Genomic DNA, 16,303 nt, shown 5'->3' on the forward strand with positions numbered 1-16,303 from the left:
GCACTAACTATGAACACCATGACCAAGAGATTGAAGCATTTTATTATAGAAATAAAACTGTTCCATCCCTATGGAGAAATCAAATATTTGAACTCAGGAAAATTCTCCTTTAATAAGAATGTTCTCCAGAAACCCAGAGTCTGTAAGAACCAAAAATATTTAAACATATGAAGCTTTTAGTGTTAGTGCAATGAAACATCTGAGCTATAATACCAGCTTCTAGTCAGTCCTAATTGGAAATGGGACAATACATTTGAATTGCAATCAGTCTTGAGTGGCATTCCACCCTCAAGGTACTTCAACAGTAGCGTGTCAAATGAAATACAGAGTAGATTTATTTTGGGTAGCTCTCAAGGATAAAGCTATGGCCAACATGCCAGAAAAGTGAAGAACTTGTTTTATTTTTTGGTGGTACTGGGGATTGAATTCAGGGTGTCTCACTTGGTAGGCAGGCACTCTACCATACCACTTGAGCAACTCTGCCAGCCCTTTTCTGTGTTGGGTATTTTCAAGAAAGAATCTCACAAACTATTCTCCCAGGTTGGCTTTGAACTACAATTCCAATGATCTCTGCCTCCTTAGTAGTGAGGATTACTCTGGCACCTAGTAAGAACTTGCCTTTTGAGGTTGGAAATTCTTTATTAGTAGAAGCATTCGGATTGCATAACCATCTGTTGTCAGATATAGATGAGGTTCAGTAAAAACAGGAGAGGGTTGAACTAGCATATCATGAATATCCTTTTTTATGGCAGATTTTATGCATCTAAGAGAAAATAGCAATCGAGTATATCTTTACTGTGTGGCTAATTTCTTAAATAAATTATAACTAGGGCATCATTCATGATAACTATTACAGTGATGGTTGGTACATCCTAGGTTTGCAGAATCTAGTCCTGAAATGAACTTCAGGGTAGTGCAGTGGTAGAGAACTTGGCTAGCATAAGAAGAACTTAGCTAGTATGTTCAACTCCCAGCACCACAAAAAAAAAAAACCAAAAACCAAAAACCAAACAACAAGAGTAACAACAGCAACAATAAAAGAAAAATAAAACAGAAAAAAATTTCTTGTCCAACATGAGCTCCAAAAAAGCATCTGGACAGAGCAGGAGATTATTGTTTCCTAGGCTCTTAAATTAGTTTTCTTTAGTCAAAATCTAAACCACATACGTATCATACCAAAATGCCTTTATAATTATTTGCTGCTTTGCATCAAAATGTCCTTGTCCTCTCCCCAGCCATTTTCCAATGAGCTGATTTCCTTATTACAAAGAAAGTTCGGGCCAGATGGGTAGACAGTAACTGAAATGGGACTTTCAGTTGAAGAGTAGAGCAGAGTAATAATAAAGCCAGATAAGGGGACTTTGAATGCTAAATTGCTGTTAGATTTGACTATAGAAGACAAACAAACAATCAAAAAAACCACCACTACAATATTTTCCAGGACAAAGACAAGGAATATACTGTTATTTGGCAGTTTGAGAAACTATCAATTATCATTAGCAGACTAATTATTTATAACTAATAGCTAAAAGAAATTCAATATGAACTAGAAAGACCATGAAAAATACTGGGGACATGGCTCAAGTGTTAGAGTACCTGCCTAGCAAGTATGTGGCACTGAGTTCAAACCCTAGTACCATCAAAAAACAACAAAGAGAAAACAAAAACCCAACAACCGCCCCCCCCGCCCAGAAAACCTAACAGTTAATATTCTGCTTTAATGGGGAAAATGTGGACAAAACCAAAACTAAGCAAGTTCACATAATAAGCTTTGAAGAAGTAAACACTGGGTGGGGGGAGGGTGGAACGACGACATATTTTCTCTAAGAAAAAAAAATTCAAAAATGAAACTGTTATGGCTTGCACATGAAGTCCCCCTACCCCATAGGCTGATACATTAAAAGAAGCCTTAGTCCTGAGCTGTTGGTGCTATTTTGGGAGATTCTGGAAACTTCAGGAGGTGGGGCCTTGAGGGGGGGCAGTCATGTCTTTGGGGACTGTCTCTGGCCCTTCTCAGGCTCTCTTCTTCTGTTTACCATGAGGACAGTGGCCTCTGGAACACGGTCCCACTGTCATGATGTTCACGCATCATCATGGGCCAGAATTACTGGAGCCAAGCAGTATGAACTGAAGCCTCTGAAATGGTTAGCCAAATTAATTCCTTCCTTTAAGTTGTTTTCTCAGATATTTTGATCACAGCTACAGAAAACTAATACAAAGACCAACTTTAGCTTAAACTTAAATTTTCAGGGTGACATTTTACTGTTACCATAGTTCATCCAATGTTAGAATAACACTGTAAGTGAATTTATTAAAGATACTTACTGTGCTGCCCCTTCCCTGAGGAGATTGTCGTTATTGAGTAGTAGCCGGACATCTGAGGAAAATATATTGAAATGTTGAGTTCAGAATAAATTTGAAAAATTATAGCAGACTACTAGAATAGATTTTAAAAACGGATCTCCAAAAAAATCTTATTTCAAGATTAGTCTTCATGGGCTGGGGGTGTGGCTCAAGTGGTAGACTGCCTACTTGGCTAGCACAAGGCCCTAGTTCAAACTCCAGTACCACCCAAAAAAAAAAAAAAGAAAAATAAAGATTACTTTTCACATATAGTGTTTGTGTGGAAATTCTAAGGATGCCAAAGAATAACAGATGCTAATGTTCATAGATTTGCATAATTACTTACGCTCTAATGATTCAACAATAAATTCTCAAGGAATTTCACAGCAAAAGAGAAACTTTGCAGAATGCTGCAGAGTGATGCGCATCTGTAATTCTAGCACTTGGGAAGCTGAGTTAGGAGGATCTCAAATTCAAGGCCAGCATGGACTATGTATTAAGACACTGTTCTTCACCCACAGAGTGGGAGAAAATATTTGCCAACTATACATCAGACAAAGGACTGATAACCAGAATATATAGGGAACTTAAAAAACTAAATTCTCCCAAAACTAATGAACCAATAAAGAAATGGGCATGTGAACTAAACAGAACTTTCTCAAAAGAAGAAATTCAAATGGCCAGAAAACACATGAAAAAATGCTCACCATCTCTAGCAATAAAGGAAATGCAAATTAAAACCATGCTAAGATTCCACCTCACCCCTGTTAGAATAGCCATCATCAACACCACCACCAACAACAGGTGTTGGTGAGGATGCGGGGAAAAAGGAACCCTCTTACACTGTTGGTGGGAATGTAGACTAGTACAACCACTCTGGAAAAAAATTTGGAGGCTACTTAAAAAGCTGGACATCGATCTACCATTTGATCCAGCAATACCACTCTTGGGGATATACCCAAAAGACTGTTACTCCAGAGGCACCTGCACATCCATGTTTATTGCGGCACTATTCACAATAGCCAAGTTATGGAAACAGCCAAGATGCCCCACCACTGACGAATGGATTAAGAAAATGTGGTATCTATACACAATGGAATTTTATGCAGCCATGAAGAAGAACAAAATGTTATCATTCGCTGGTAAATGGATGGAATTGGAGAACATCATTCTGAGTGAGGTTAGCCTGGCCCAAAAGACCAAAAATCGTATGTTCTCCCTCATATGCGGACATTAGATCAAGGGCAAACACAACAAGGGGATTGGACTTTGAGCACATGATAAAAGCGAGAGCACACAAGGGAGGGGTGAGGATAGGTAAGACACCTAAAAAACTAGCTAGCATTTGTTGCCCTTAATGCAGAGAAACTAAAGCAGATACCTTAAAGCAACTGAGGCCAATAGGAAAAGGGGAACAGGTACTAGAGAAAAGGTTAGATCAAAAAGAATTAACCTAGAAGGTAACACCCACGCACAGGAAATCAATGTGAGTCAATGCCCTGTATAGCTATCCTTATCTCAACCAGCAAAAACCCTTGTCCCTTTCTGTTATTGCTTATACTCTCTCTACAACAAAATTAGAAATAAGGGCAAAATAGTTTCTGCTGGGTATTGGGGGGGGGGGAGGGAGGGGGCGGAGTGGGTGGTAAGGGAGGGGGTGGGGGCAGGGGGGAGAAATGAACCAAGCCTTGTATGCACATATGAATAATAAAAGAAAAATGACAAAAAAAAAAAAAAAGACCCTGTTCTTCTAGCTTTTCAAAAACAAGAACAGCAAATAGCATGGAAGGTAATAAATGTGCTGGAATTGTGGTTTCCAAATTGGCTGTGATTTGGAATTACCCAGAAAAGAACTAAATAAATAAACATAGGTTACCAAATTCTACCATAGATATAATAAATGAGAATTGTGAGGGGATGATAAAGCTGAATTTGTAAATTTAGTAAGTTTCGCAGCTGCAGTCAGTTCAGCCACACTGGTCCTAGAAAGCGTTCCATAGTATGGGACTTCTCTGGTGAAAGCACCAAGGAAATGAAGTTGCTATTTATAAAATTAAAATTGTAAAAAGCAATTTAATAATAATAATTATATGTATATATAATTTTTTTTTCAGCACTGGAGTTTGAACACAGGGCCTCACGTTGGCTAGGCAGGTGCTCTACCACTTGAGTCACTCTACCAGCCTTGTTTTGTGTTGGGTATTTCCAAGATAGGAGAACTATTTGTTGGGACTGGTTTCGAACTTTCTCCTAATCTCTGACTCCTGAGTAGCTAGGATTACAGGCATGAGCCATAGGCACCTGGCAATAGTTTCTAAAATTTTTGATATTAAACTATCTGAAATCTTTTCTTAGCTAAGATAGGTTTTCTGATTTAGGGGTAGAGAACTTGCTTTTGACTCAGACCTCAAATTGAATCTTTTGAGGATTAGGTGGGTGACCTTGGACAAGTTATTTCGGTCTCTTTGAATGTTGATTTCTTTAGTTATAGCTGTAACACATCATATGGCTTAAGAGACAGCAAGTACTCAGAGCCAGGTTTGGTGATGCATGCTTGTAATCCCAGCACTTGGGAGGCTGAGGCAAGAGGGCCTCAAGTTTGAGGCTAGCCTGGGCTATACAGTTAGACCCTGTCTCAAAACAAGCCAAATCAAAGAGAGGAAGAAAGATGAAGAGGGAGAGGGAACGCAAGTACTCAATAATGACAGTAAGCAGGACTTAAAATGAGTCAGTATTAATCTTTACTCACCATTGAATACTTCATTAAACTCCCCTGGGGGTGCATGGGTGATGAATTTAGCAGCTATGCGTACCTAAAAAAAAAAAAAATTTACAGTAAGTGCAATGTGAAAAGGAAAAACTGAACCAAAGAGAAAAATATAAAACAAGGAATTAACAGATAACAAAAATTATATATCTTGAAACAAAGTTTCCTGCTTAAACCTTTACTACTTCAAAGCCTTCAGATTTTCTTTCCACAAACATTCCAAAGCTGTTCCTATCAATATAGGTGTATTCTGATTTTAGAAAATATGTGCTATTCTAATCATTTTGACAATCAGCTTTTGGTCAGAATGTAATATATTAAAAAGGAGAGAAAGCTATAATCTTATTCCATTTATGAATATTTAAGCAAAGCTAAATAAAATACTAGCAAATTAAGTAAATACCAATACCAAAATTGTTTATCCTAATGAAAGGATGATTCAATATTAATAAATTAATGTGATTTACAAGTCAAAGGAGCAAAACCATGTGATCATTCCAACTCTTCCTGGAAAAAAATGACAACATTCGACACTTATCTCAGTATCATAAAAACAACAAAACTACTAGTTTTTGGTAGTAACAGAATAAACTTCCTTGACTTGGTAAGGGGTCCGAATTCTATAGCAACCTTCACAATGAGAAAATATAAAACAATGTCACTCATTTTAAAAAGCTGACTCCTCTCACTTCTACTATTCAACATTGTATCTGGAGATCCCAAAAAATGCTGTGGAAAATACTGTTATTCATCTGGACCTCCTTCTGCCCCTTATAGCTATTCTCCCTCCCTGAATCAACTATTACAACCTGCCTATCTAATTTTTTTTCTCCTACATTTTATCTTTTTTGTCATTTTATGCTTTGGGGAGAATTCTTTGGCTCCATTTTTCAGTTTAGTAATATGCTCTTCAGCTGTGTCCATTTTGCTGTTCAGATACTTATTTTGGCTGTTCTATACTTAATTTCCAAGATTTTTGATAATTTCCTTTGGGATATACAATAATTTCTATGAGGATATTAACTATACTTGTTTAGTGCTTTTCTTAGCTTTCCTGTTCAGTTAACCTGTAGTTTGACTCTAGTCATTGTAGGGAGGGGAGCAGTAGATTTGCTGCTGATTAAGGTGTGTGAACAGTTTGTCTTCTGAGCGATCCCTAGAGGCATGCTACCTGGAACACGGCATGGCCTCTTGGTCCCAGGGCTCATTCTCAGTGGTATACTGAGAACAAATGCTGCTTATTCTGCAGTTTAGTCCAACTGGGAGACAGGGTCTCTAATAAAGTGGTCCAGCAGGTAGACAAAAATTTCCCAATTAATTTACTCTAAGATTGTTCTGGGTCTTGTCCTCCCTGCTCTTTTAAATTGATGTGAGGGCTGAGGTTGTGGCTCAAGTGGTAGAGTGGTTGTGTGATATTCTCAAGGCCCTGGATTCAATCCCCAGTACCACCAATAAAAAATACAAAAACAAAAACAACAAAACAAACAAAAAAACAACTTGATGTGAGTTCCTCCAGAAGGGCTTATATGTATTTGGCATTTGGCAATATCTACATATAGGTACTTGACATCTATATATAATAATGATGTTAGTAGTAATTTTTCTTTTCTTTTTTTTCTTTTTTGGTGGGACTGGGATTTGAACTCTGGGTTTCACACTTGCAAAGAAGGTACTTTACCACTTGAGCTAATTCTCCCAGTCTATTTTGCTCTGGTAATTTTAGCGATTGGGGGTCTCAAGAACTATTTGTTCAGGCTGGCCTCAAACCGTGATCCTCCCTATCTCAGCCTCCCAAGTAGCTAGGATTATAGCATGAGCCACCAGTGTCTGGATGATGCTAGTTTGGTTTTTTTTTGGTGGTACTGAAGTTTGAACTCAGGGCCTCATGCAGGTGCTCCACTACTTGAGCCACTCCACCCGCATGACATTAGTACTTATAATTGGTCTCTCAGGACAGTTCTAAGAGAAAAAGAATAATAATAAAAAACAGACATTGAAAACTCCCTAATATTTGATGTGATAGCAAGTATGAAGATGTTAAACTCACTAATGTAGAGGAAAGAAGTATACCTAACAGATAAGGTAAGCCCCACTTGCACATAGGCATCCTCTGCTTACTTCTTTATTTCCTCCATTCAATTTTAGGGGAGAGGTTTTTTTTTTTTTGTCTTTTCTTTTTTGGTGCTGGGATCGAGCCTAGGGCCTCACACATGCTAGGCAAGCGCTGTACCACTGAGCTACATCCCAGCCCTCAATTTTAAATTCTTGACAACGACCACATCAAATTCAAACCATTCTTAAACAGGGGAAAAAAATTTAAAAAGAAAGAAAAAAAAATTTCAAGAGTCTTGAAAATAAAGTCGGAAGCTGGTCACAGTGGAAACATGCCTATAAACTCAACACTCAGGAGGCCCAGGCAAGAGTTCAAAGCCAGTCTAGGTTATTTCTATAGTGAATTTGAGGCCAGCCAAGGTTACATACAATACACTGCCTCAGAAATAAATAAATAAAAATAAAAATAAAGATAAAGCTGGACAGAGAAGAGAATTAGAAAAGGTAGCTGTGTTTTACAACTTTAATAACCCTAGGTTTATACAACTGATCTGTGACATCATTCTTACTCTAAAAAGAATAAGCGATACAGAGAGTACTTGCCTGGCACATGCAAGTCTTATGCTCAATCCCCTAACAGCATTAAAACAAAACAAAATAAGTTGCCCCATAGCAATCAAGAAAGGTCTATGACTGATAGGGCAAAGTAGAATGATTCTTACAGGTTCTAAGAGTCTCTGTAGGTCTATTAGCTAACTAATTTGTGATTCTGGAAACATAACTTTTTGGCTTTAAGTTTCCACACTGTAACCCAGTTCCTGAAAGCATTTGAATAGAAGATGTGCAAAATTTCTTTTAGCTTTAAAATCCTACAGAATTTTTTAAGAGTTGGAAGACAAGGCTAGGGATATAGCTCAGTGGTAGAGTGCTTGCCTAGCATGCAAGAGGCCCTAGGTTCAATCTCAGCACTGCAAAAAACCACACCAAAACAAAACAAAAATAAAAATCTTGGAAGACAAATTTTGTTATGTGACAGGTGCCAGGCATCCGCATCACAAACATACACCTTAAAAATTCTCATGTAGCCAGGGGCCCGATGGCTCACACTTGGGAGGCAGAGATGAGGAGGACCACGGTTTGAAGCCAGCTGGAGCAAGTAGTTCTTGAAACCTTATCTCAAAAATACCCAACTCAAAAAAGGACTGGCAGAGTGGCTCAAGTGGTACAGCGCCTGGCTAGCAAGCACGAGGCCCTGAATTCAGGCCCCAGTAATATCAAAAAAAAAGAGAGAGAAAATCTCACGTACATAAAGTTTGAAAATTTTGTCATGGCAGGGTAATTACAGATAGTTCCTTATTTTTCTGGGATGAAAACTGGCAGAGATTAAGAGGGGAAAATTGTGCTAGGCACTGGATGTTTATACCTGTAATCTTAGCTACTTGGGAGGCTGAGACCGGAAGGATCACAGTTCCAGACCAGCCAGGGCAAATAGTTCTCATGACCTCCATATCCAAAATATGGAGAAAAATGGACAGGGAAGTGTGGCTCAAGGGGAAGAAGGTTCTTGCCTTCTTTGCAAATGTGAAGTTGAGTTCAACTTCAACTCTCTGTCTGTCTCTCTCTCCCTGTCTCTCTCACACACACACACACAGGGAATATTCTATAAGGCTATTATATTTGCTCAACAAAATCAATAAAAACAGGGGTTTAATCAGGAAGGAATACTCAACTCATGATTAACTTAAGACTAACTACTGCAATATGGCTTTCCAACTGTGTTTATTCTCCTTGGCATACAACCTTAACCTGCTGATGTCAATCACTTATTTAAGAAATTAGTAAACAATTTTGAGTAACAATCCTATTTTTTTAGTTTATTTCTGGCAAATTTGTTGAGTGGGTTAGTTTAATCCACTGTCAAGCTGCATTTCCCATAATCCTTACATAATTGCAAAACTTCCCTCAAACAGTCCAAAAATAAGTATATGAATATGTATGTTCAAACAAAAAAGCATCTTCCATAAAAGGGATAAAGCTACAGCCACAGATGGATGTGGTGGCACACACACCCGCAATCTAAAAAAAAAAGTAGTAATAAAATAAAATTTAAGATACTAATATTTCTGAAGTCCCCTCCAAATTTCTGAAAGTTATGAAATATTTGATGGAATTGGGACAATATAAAGAACAGCAATTTGGAGAATGGATGAACTGATACTAAATGTAAAAATATAATAGTTGACCCATTCAGCACACCAGGAAGAGAAAGTTACCAGTAAGTAAATATTTCAGACTGAGTAAGACATAGTCGCTAATTCCATGGAGCCGACACACAGACAGTAACATAACAAAAGGTATTAAAGGTAAAGCTGGACACAGTGGAAGGCGCAATAAGCTCTACCTATGTGCACAAGAAGGTGGTGGTCTTCCAAGGCAATGATGTTTAAGCTGGATTGGAAACCCAGTAGTAGACCAGGGAGGACATTCCAGACCTCTGTCTGGAAACAACATGTGTAAAACAACCGTCATATGAGGCAGAAAAATCTTATCTTAAAACCAAAAACAAGGGCTGGGGGCATGGCTCAAGTGGCAGAGTGCTTGTTTAGCAGTTTGAGGCCCTGAGTACTGCCAAAAAAGCAAACAAAAAAATTCAATGAAGATAATAGAAAGACTCAACAAAATGTAAAATGCAATGGTACTATTAATAGTAATTTTTTCTCTAAAGTAAGGTTTAAAGAAAATATTGGGCTGGGGGGTGGATCAAGTGTTAAACACATGCCTAGCAAATGCAAGGCCCTGAGTTTAAATCCTAGTATTGCCCCCCAAAACAAACAAAAGAATCATTTATACTAATATGTAATAAATTTATTATTTAAAAACAAGTCAATGTTTTAAAAGTCTCCTGGTTTTAATAACACAATAGATTTAAGTTACATAACTAAAAATTCAGTTTTTGAGTGTGTAAGGAAGTCCTTATAGCAAAAAACTCTGAGAAGTTCTCTATTTCCTGATATGGACAGATGTTAAAGATATGCTGTTGAATGAAAAGGATTTATAAAATGACATGTTGCTGATCTTATTAAAATCATATATATTCGCTGGTCATGGTGGTATATGCCTGTAATCCTAGTATTAAGGAAGAGCCGACAAGAAGACTGCTAGTTCAAGGCCAGTCTGGGCAAAAAGGTAGCAAGACTCCAAAAAGTTAATCAAAGATACATTAACAACAACAAAAAAAAAAAATCAGAGAAGAGTCAAACTCTTGGGCAAATGCTTTTTCATGAGAGAAGAACTATAAATTAGTGCTGAAAAATTAAGGTTAAAAAAATTACAATATGTAAGTGAGATGGCACCACAATGATTATATTAAAAGACTGGCAATGGCTACAGTATGAATACACCAAAATGTTATCTGTCTAAATGTTTGTGTCCACGCATGGTCAAAAGAACTAGAAAATAAAAATAAGTCTTCAGTAAACTGACATTTAATTGCATCAACATTTTAATGACAGCTTGGTTGTTTGAATGCTGTTTAAGCAGCTGGCATTTGTGAAGTGAGAGTGCATTAAATTCCGTAGCATTGGATTTAACTTTCAGAATTCACTTATATTTAGTTATTGATGGCAAGAAATAGTTCAAAATACATGATTTTCACTGCACATAGGTGATAGTTTTTATGTCATATGCAATGGGAGATTAATTGCATAAATTTTATATACAAATATTCCAACAAATATGTTATCTTTCAGGAAAAAGGGTTGGCAGAATGGCTCAAGTGGTAGAGCACCTTTCTAGCAAGTGGGAGGCCCTGAATCCAATTCCCAGTGCCACAAAAAAAACCAAAAAACCAAAAAACCCAAAAAACAAACCAAAAAAAACAACCAACCAACTAAAACCAGGTGAAGGAAGCTAAAGGACTGAATGAGGTAAGGTTGTCAAAATGCTAAAGGCAGCAAGGAAGGCTTTTTAAAGTTACTCCTTAATCAAGAGATCAAGAGTTTGCCTTATTTAGTTCATGTCTGCACAGTTCCTTATACCTGATTATAGTCAAAGAAAAAAGTAAACTAAAAGGTCAGTTCTACTTTGCAAAGAAAAAACCCTTAAATTATATAAAATCAGTGAAAGAGGAAGAGGAACATCAGGTAGTAGTATTTTAATTCAGATTCAAGTGCTGAAAAAAGGTAATTCCAGTGCATGTGAGAATATCAAGAACATGAGAGCCAGACGCCTGTGGCTCATGCCCATAATCCTAGCTACTTGGGAGGCTGAGACTGGGAAGATTAAGGTTTGAGGTCAGCCCGGGCAAATAGGTCAAGGAACCCCATCTCCAAAATAACCACAGCAAAATGGACTGGAGGTGTGGCTCAAGTGGTAGATTGCCTACTTTGTAAGCATGAAACCCTGAGTTCAAACACCAGTCCCACCAAAAACATAAAAAAGAAAAATGTACAATTCTATGAAAACAAAGTATCTCCTAACTTTTAAATGAAAGTGGGGCAATCCGAAGATACATGTAATAACCAGATAAGTGGTTAAAAAGAATGTAGTCAAATTCTAAAACATACTATCATAGTAAGGAATCCCATGTTACTTCCTGAGAGAGCTACTAAAATGGTGAATTATTTGGTAAACATTTGACAATCTTTCAAGTGTTAAGGTGATATACCAATGTTTGAACACAACACCATAAAAACTGCTTTTAGAAGTAACAGACATGATGATGATACGTTTATATACTCACTATAAAATCTACAGTTGGTTCCATGGCTTGCAAGGTCCTTTACAATTTGGCACCTCCTTCTTATTCTACTTTGCTACTACTTCGCTCCTTCAACTCTACAGTTCTAGTTCTACCCCAGGGCTATTACATTTTTTGACCCTTCTTGTCAGAAATGCTCTTGCATTATCTGATTTGCCGCATACTCACTAACTTTTCTGCTTTAAGGTCGCCCACAGAACAAAGCATCCTTCCCTGACTTTCACGCAGCAGTTACATGCTGTGTCCTCCCCACCAGTACAATGTTCACCCATACCGCCTTTCTATTTTAGTGGGACTGGGGTTTCAACTCAGGGCTTCACACTTGCGAAGCAGGCACGCTACCACTTGAGCTACACCTCCAGTCCATTTTGCTCGGGTCATTTTGGAGATGGGGTCTCAAACCTCAATCCTCCTGATCTCAGTCTTCCAAGTAGCCAGGATTACAGGCTGACCACTAACGCTCAGCTTACTAGCCCCTTTATCAGCTTTATTTTTCTTCAAGGAACTTGCTACCTCTAAACATGTAATTATATGTTTACTGTCCAGTACCTCCACAAGAATTCCAAGAGCACAGAGCAGGACTCAGCAAACTATGCCCTAATGTAAAGGGCAGCAGTAAATATTTTAGGGCATTGTGGGTCACATGTTTTCTGTCCCAAATATAAATAAATGAACATGATTGTGTTGCAGTAACACTTTATTATGGATACTAAAATTTCTATTTCATGTACTTTTCACATCATCAAAATTCTTGATATTACTTCTAACCATTCAAAAACCATTAGCTCACAGGCTCTATAAAAGTAGGTTTGGACTAGGTTTGGCCCCTTAGGTCATAGTTTGCCAAATGCTGGCGGAGAACATAAGAACTCGTTATGTTTGTTTAATGCCATATGCCCAAGACTAAGACCTGGTACATGCCCTATAGGAATGTAAGTGAATGAGTAGTATTTTATTGTTTATAGATCTCTTTTATAACCCAGTTGTCTTTTGAGTCTTAAGATAACTTGTTAATATAAGCAGGAAACTTATCCCTATTTATAAATGAAGGAGAATAGGTTCAGAGATTGAAGGGGTGGAGCTAGAACAAGAACTTACATTCAACTATACCATGCATTATTAACAGGAAGTAAAATTTCAGAGAATTATCTGGATTGTGTCACATGAATTTGGCTTTGTCCTTTTATAATTTTTTTAAACCAGGAATTGAGTTAAAGTTGTGCTTTTGAAAGCTGCAGTAGGCGGAATAGGTAAAACAATGAGTAAACTTAAGCCAAAACATTTTATCACCCAGCTTCAGAAGTGGGTCAAAACTAAGATGAAATTTAATAAGGCAAGAGAGGAAAGAAAAATGGCTAAGGAGTTAGTGATTGCAAAAATATTTTTGTTGCAATACAAATGAAGGATGATACTTTCAGCAAAAATGACTTCCTCGATCATTCTCAAGGTTGAGATGAGGCAAAAAAAGGAGAAAGCATGTATCTCCTACACAGGGGAGGTATGCCAGTGCTACTTCTTGAGAATCACTGATATGGAGGTTTTAGTAAAACGAAAACCAAACTGCTGATTACAAAAAAAAAAAAAAAAGCTTTAAAAAACTGTCCCCATCTAGGTCTCACTAATTTTTTGCCCAGGCTGGCCACAAATCAAGATCCTCCAGATCTCAGCCTCCTGAGTACCTGATATTCCAGATGTGAACCACTGTACTCAGCCTCTATTAGAAATTTCTAATTTATTTATTTATGCTTTCATCTTTATTCATTTATTTCTTTTGCTTTATTTGGACATATTTTTCAATATCTTGTAGAGAATTATTTTTATTCTCTTTTCCCAAGGTTTTTATATGTAGTTCTTAATGCTACTTTCAAAATATTTTATAATTTTAGCTTTTACTTTCCGTTTGGCCCAAGAGTTGGGTAAAGTTACCAGTTTATTTGGTTTTTCTTTTGCTAGACATACCTAGTTTTACTAAATTATATTATGAGATTATTTTCTACGCATAATTTATTGAGACTTTCTTTGGGGATACACAGGGACTTGAAAAAGATGGAATCATTATGGTCTTTAAATTTTTATAGCAATTCTACTAATTTTATATTTATATATGTACACACACACACATACACACATTAAAGACTTTACATCTTTATTGAATTTGGGGTTTCTCTATCTGTCAAGGATGAAAGAAGTATTAAAAATCATGATATATGATTTTTCTTTTGGTTTCTTATTTTCCAGAGATTTATACAGTTAGATACTATGCTGTTCACTGTTATCAATAATGAAAATGAGGACCCTAGGTTCTGAAGTAACTGCCTGCATTATATTCCCCCCCACTAATTACTAGCTCTGGACATTTGGTCCTAATTTTTTTTAGCCTCTAATATGCCTCAGTTAATTCAACTTTAAAATGAGAACAATATAAGTATTAATCTTTTGGGGGAGGGGCAGTACTGAGGTTTGGAATTAGGGCCTCGTGCTTGCTATGCAGGTGCTCTATACTTCAGCCATGACCCCAGCCCTTTTTTGTTATAGTATTTTTCAGGTAGGGTCTCATATTTTTTTTTATCTGGAACAGCAATACTCATACATATGGCCTACCACATGACTGGGATGACAGGCACAAGTGTCCCAACTTGTTGGTTGAAATGGGCTAACTTTTTAGCCAGGCTGACCTTGATCCTCTCAATCTCAACCTCACAAGTAGCTGTGATTACAATGAGCCACAGTGCCGGGTTCATAAGTAATTCATAGCATGGGGATTTTTTGGTTTTTTTGATAGGGTCTCACTATGTAGCCAGGCTAGCCTAGAACTCATGATCTTCCTCTCTCAGTCTTTCAAGTGCTGGGGCTACAGGCATGTACCACTGGGCCAGGCAAAAAATGTATGTCTTGAGATTATTGCATGTTAATATATAAAATGCCTAAAACATAACAGGCACTTAAAATGTTTCCTGGATGCAAGCCAAGATTCACAAGGTAAAGTTCTCTCATGTTTAAAAAACCTACCACCTTTCTCTGGTGAAGTCTGGTATTATGGTGTCTTCTTGCTTATGTGCTATACTATGACTGACACTGCATCACACGATCCACTGAACATTCCATCTCACAGATACTGCCTTAAAGCATGTGTACCTGTATTAAAGATAAACTTTACATACTAATCAAAATTTAGTAATATAGCTGTGAAGAATTTATAGTGAATCAGTTAGAACAAGGAAAGGAAGGAGAGGCTGAAGGCAGAGAGAATTAAGAATATTGTTAAAAAATAATTCATGCATATGAAAAGGTCCTAGATGAAGACAATGGTAAAGGAATGTAGACTGGTTAGAGAACTGGTTAGAGATATTGTTAAATGAAAAGGGTGTCTTTCTGTTTATACATATATATGCATGTATGTATGTAGAGTTTTCAGGACATACAAGATTGAAAAGGAACTGGTAACACTGGCTGAATTTCAGGATAACCAGGTGGCTATAGAAAAAGGGTAGGAAAGGAGTTTTTACTAATGCTCTTTTCTATGATTTTAATTTTAAGCACGTGATTATATATAATGATAGAAGAATTTACAGGACTTAAATACTGAATGGACATGAGAGGAGATGCTAAAAGTGAAAAAGGTAACATGAATGTTCTGCATCTTTCTCCAAGGAGAGAATGCTGGGATGAATAGAAATGCAGAGGTCTGCAGGAGGTTCTGAGGAGGAAAAAAATAATAGTAAATGAATATGGAAAATATCATGTAGTTCAAAAATACCAAGTAGTCATTTGTCTTCAGTATCACGACTAATTTTTCCCTATACAGTGTTTTTAATTTCATGGTCCACATAAGGACTTTATTTCTAGCAAGGAGATGGGAGAAATTTGTACAATGGATAAACACAAAAGCAAAAAAAGGCTGGAGCTATAGTGTATGTTTTTCTGAACACTAAAGGAGAGGACTTACAGCAGACAAATAAAATACTTTCATTAGGAGTTTTATAACACTCGTAAGTCCATATATATATAGGCACTTTGGTATCTGAAAGTTTCTACAGCTTTATAAGATCTGTTAGGACAATGCCCACGAGGGGAGCACTGAGTGTTTGCAAAAGTGGCATGGAAGAATACAGTGATAGCAGCAGGTGCTCAGAAAAAGCACCCAAAGAATAGAACCACTCCTAAATACAATACTTACAAACTATTGAAATACTAGGGAAAGGGCGTTTCGTACAGGAGGGAGTATGAACTAGAGAAATATGGGACTTAAGCTGTGATCTCTTTCATGTCCATAAATCTTTGCCTACATTTTGTACTCCGTGCTGTGCTGAACACTAGATCGTTCCAATTACCAAGGAACTCAGTCTTGTTACCAGGGCAAATATAGGAAAGCAGACAATGTA

General features: G+C 37.2%; 1 protein-coding gene across 1 annotated transcript in view; it reads right to left on the reverse strand.

Moving 5' to 3' along the window:
* Capza1 (capping actin protein of muscle Z-line subunit alpha 1) overlaps positions 1 to 16,303 on the reverse strand; it is a 41,273-nt gene that overhangs the window by 19,508 nt on the left and 5,462 nt on the right. Inside the window, exons 2-3 of the mRNA XM_074050764.1 lie at positions 5,093 to 5,156; positions 2,326 to 2,377 (exon numbers count right to left, since the gene is read on the reverse strand). Of these exons, the coding sequence (XP_073906865.1) occupies positions 2,326 to 2,377; positions 5,093 to 5,156 (116 nt within the window). The remainder of the gene's footprint in view (positions 1 to 2,325; positions 2,378 to 5,092; positions 5,157 to 16,303) is intronic.

Source organism: Castor canadensis, chromosome 12 (assembly GCF_047511655.1).
Source record: "Castor canadensis chromosome 12, mCasCan1.hap1v2, whole genome shotgun sequence".
Classification (NCBI taxonomy): Eukaryota; Metazoa; Chordata; class Mammalia; order Rodentia; family Castoridae; genus Castor; species Castor canadensis.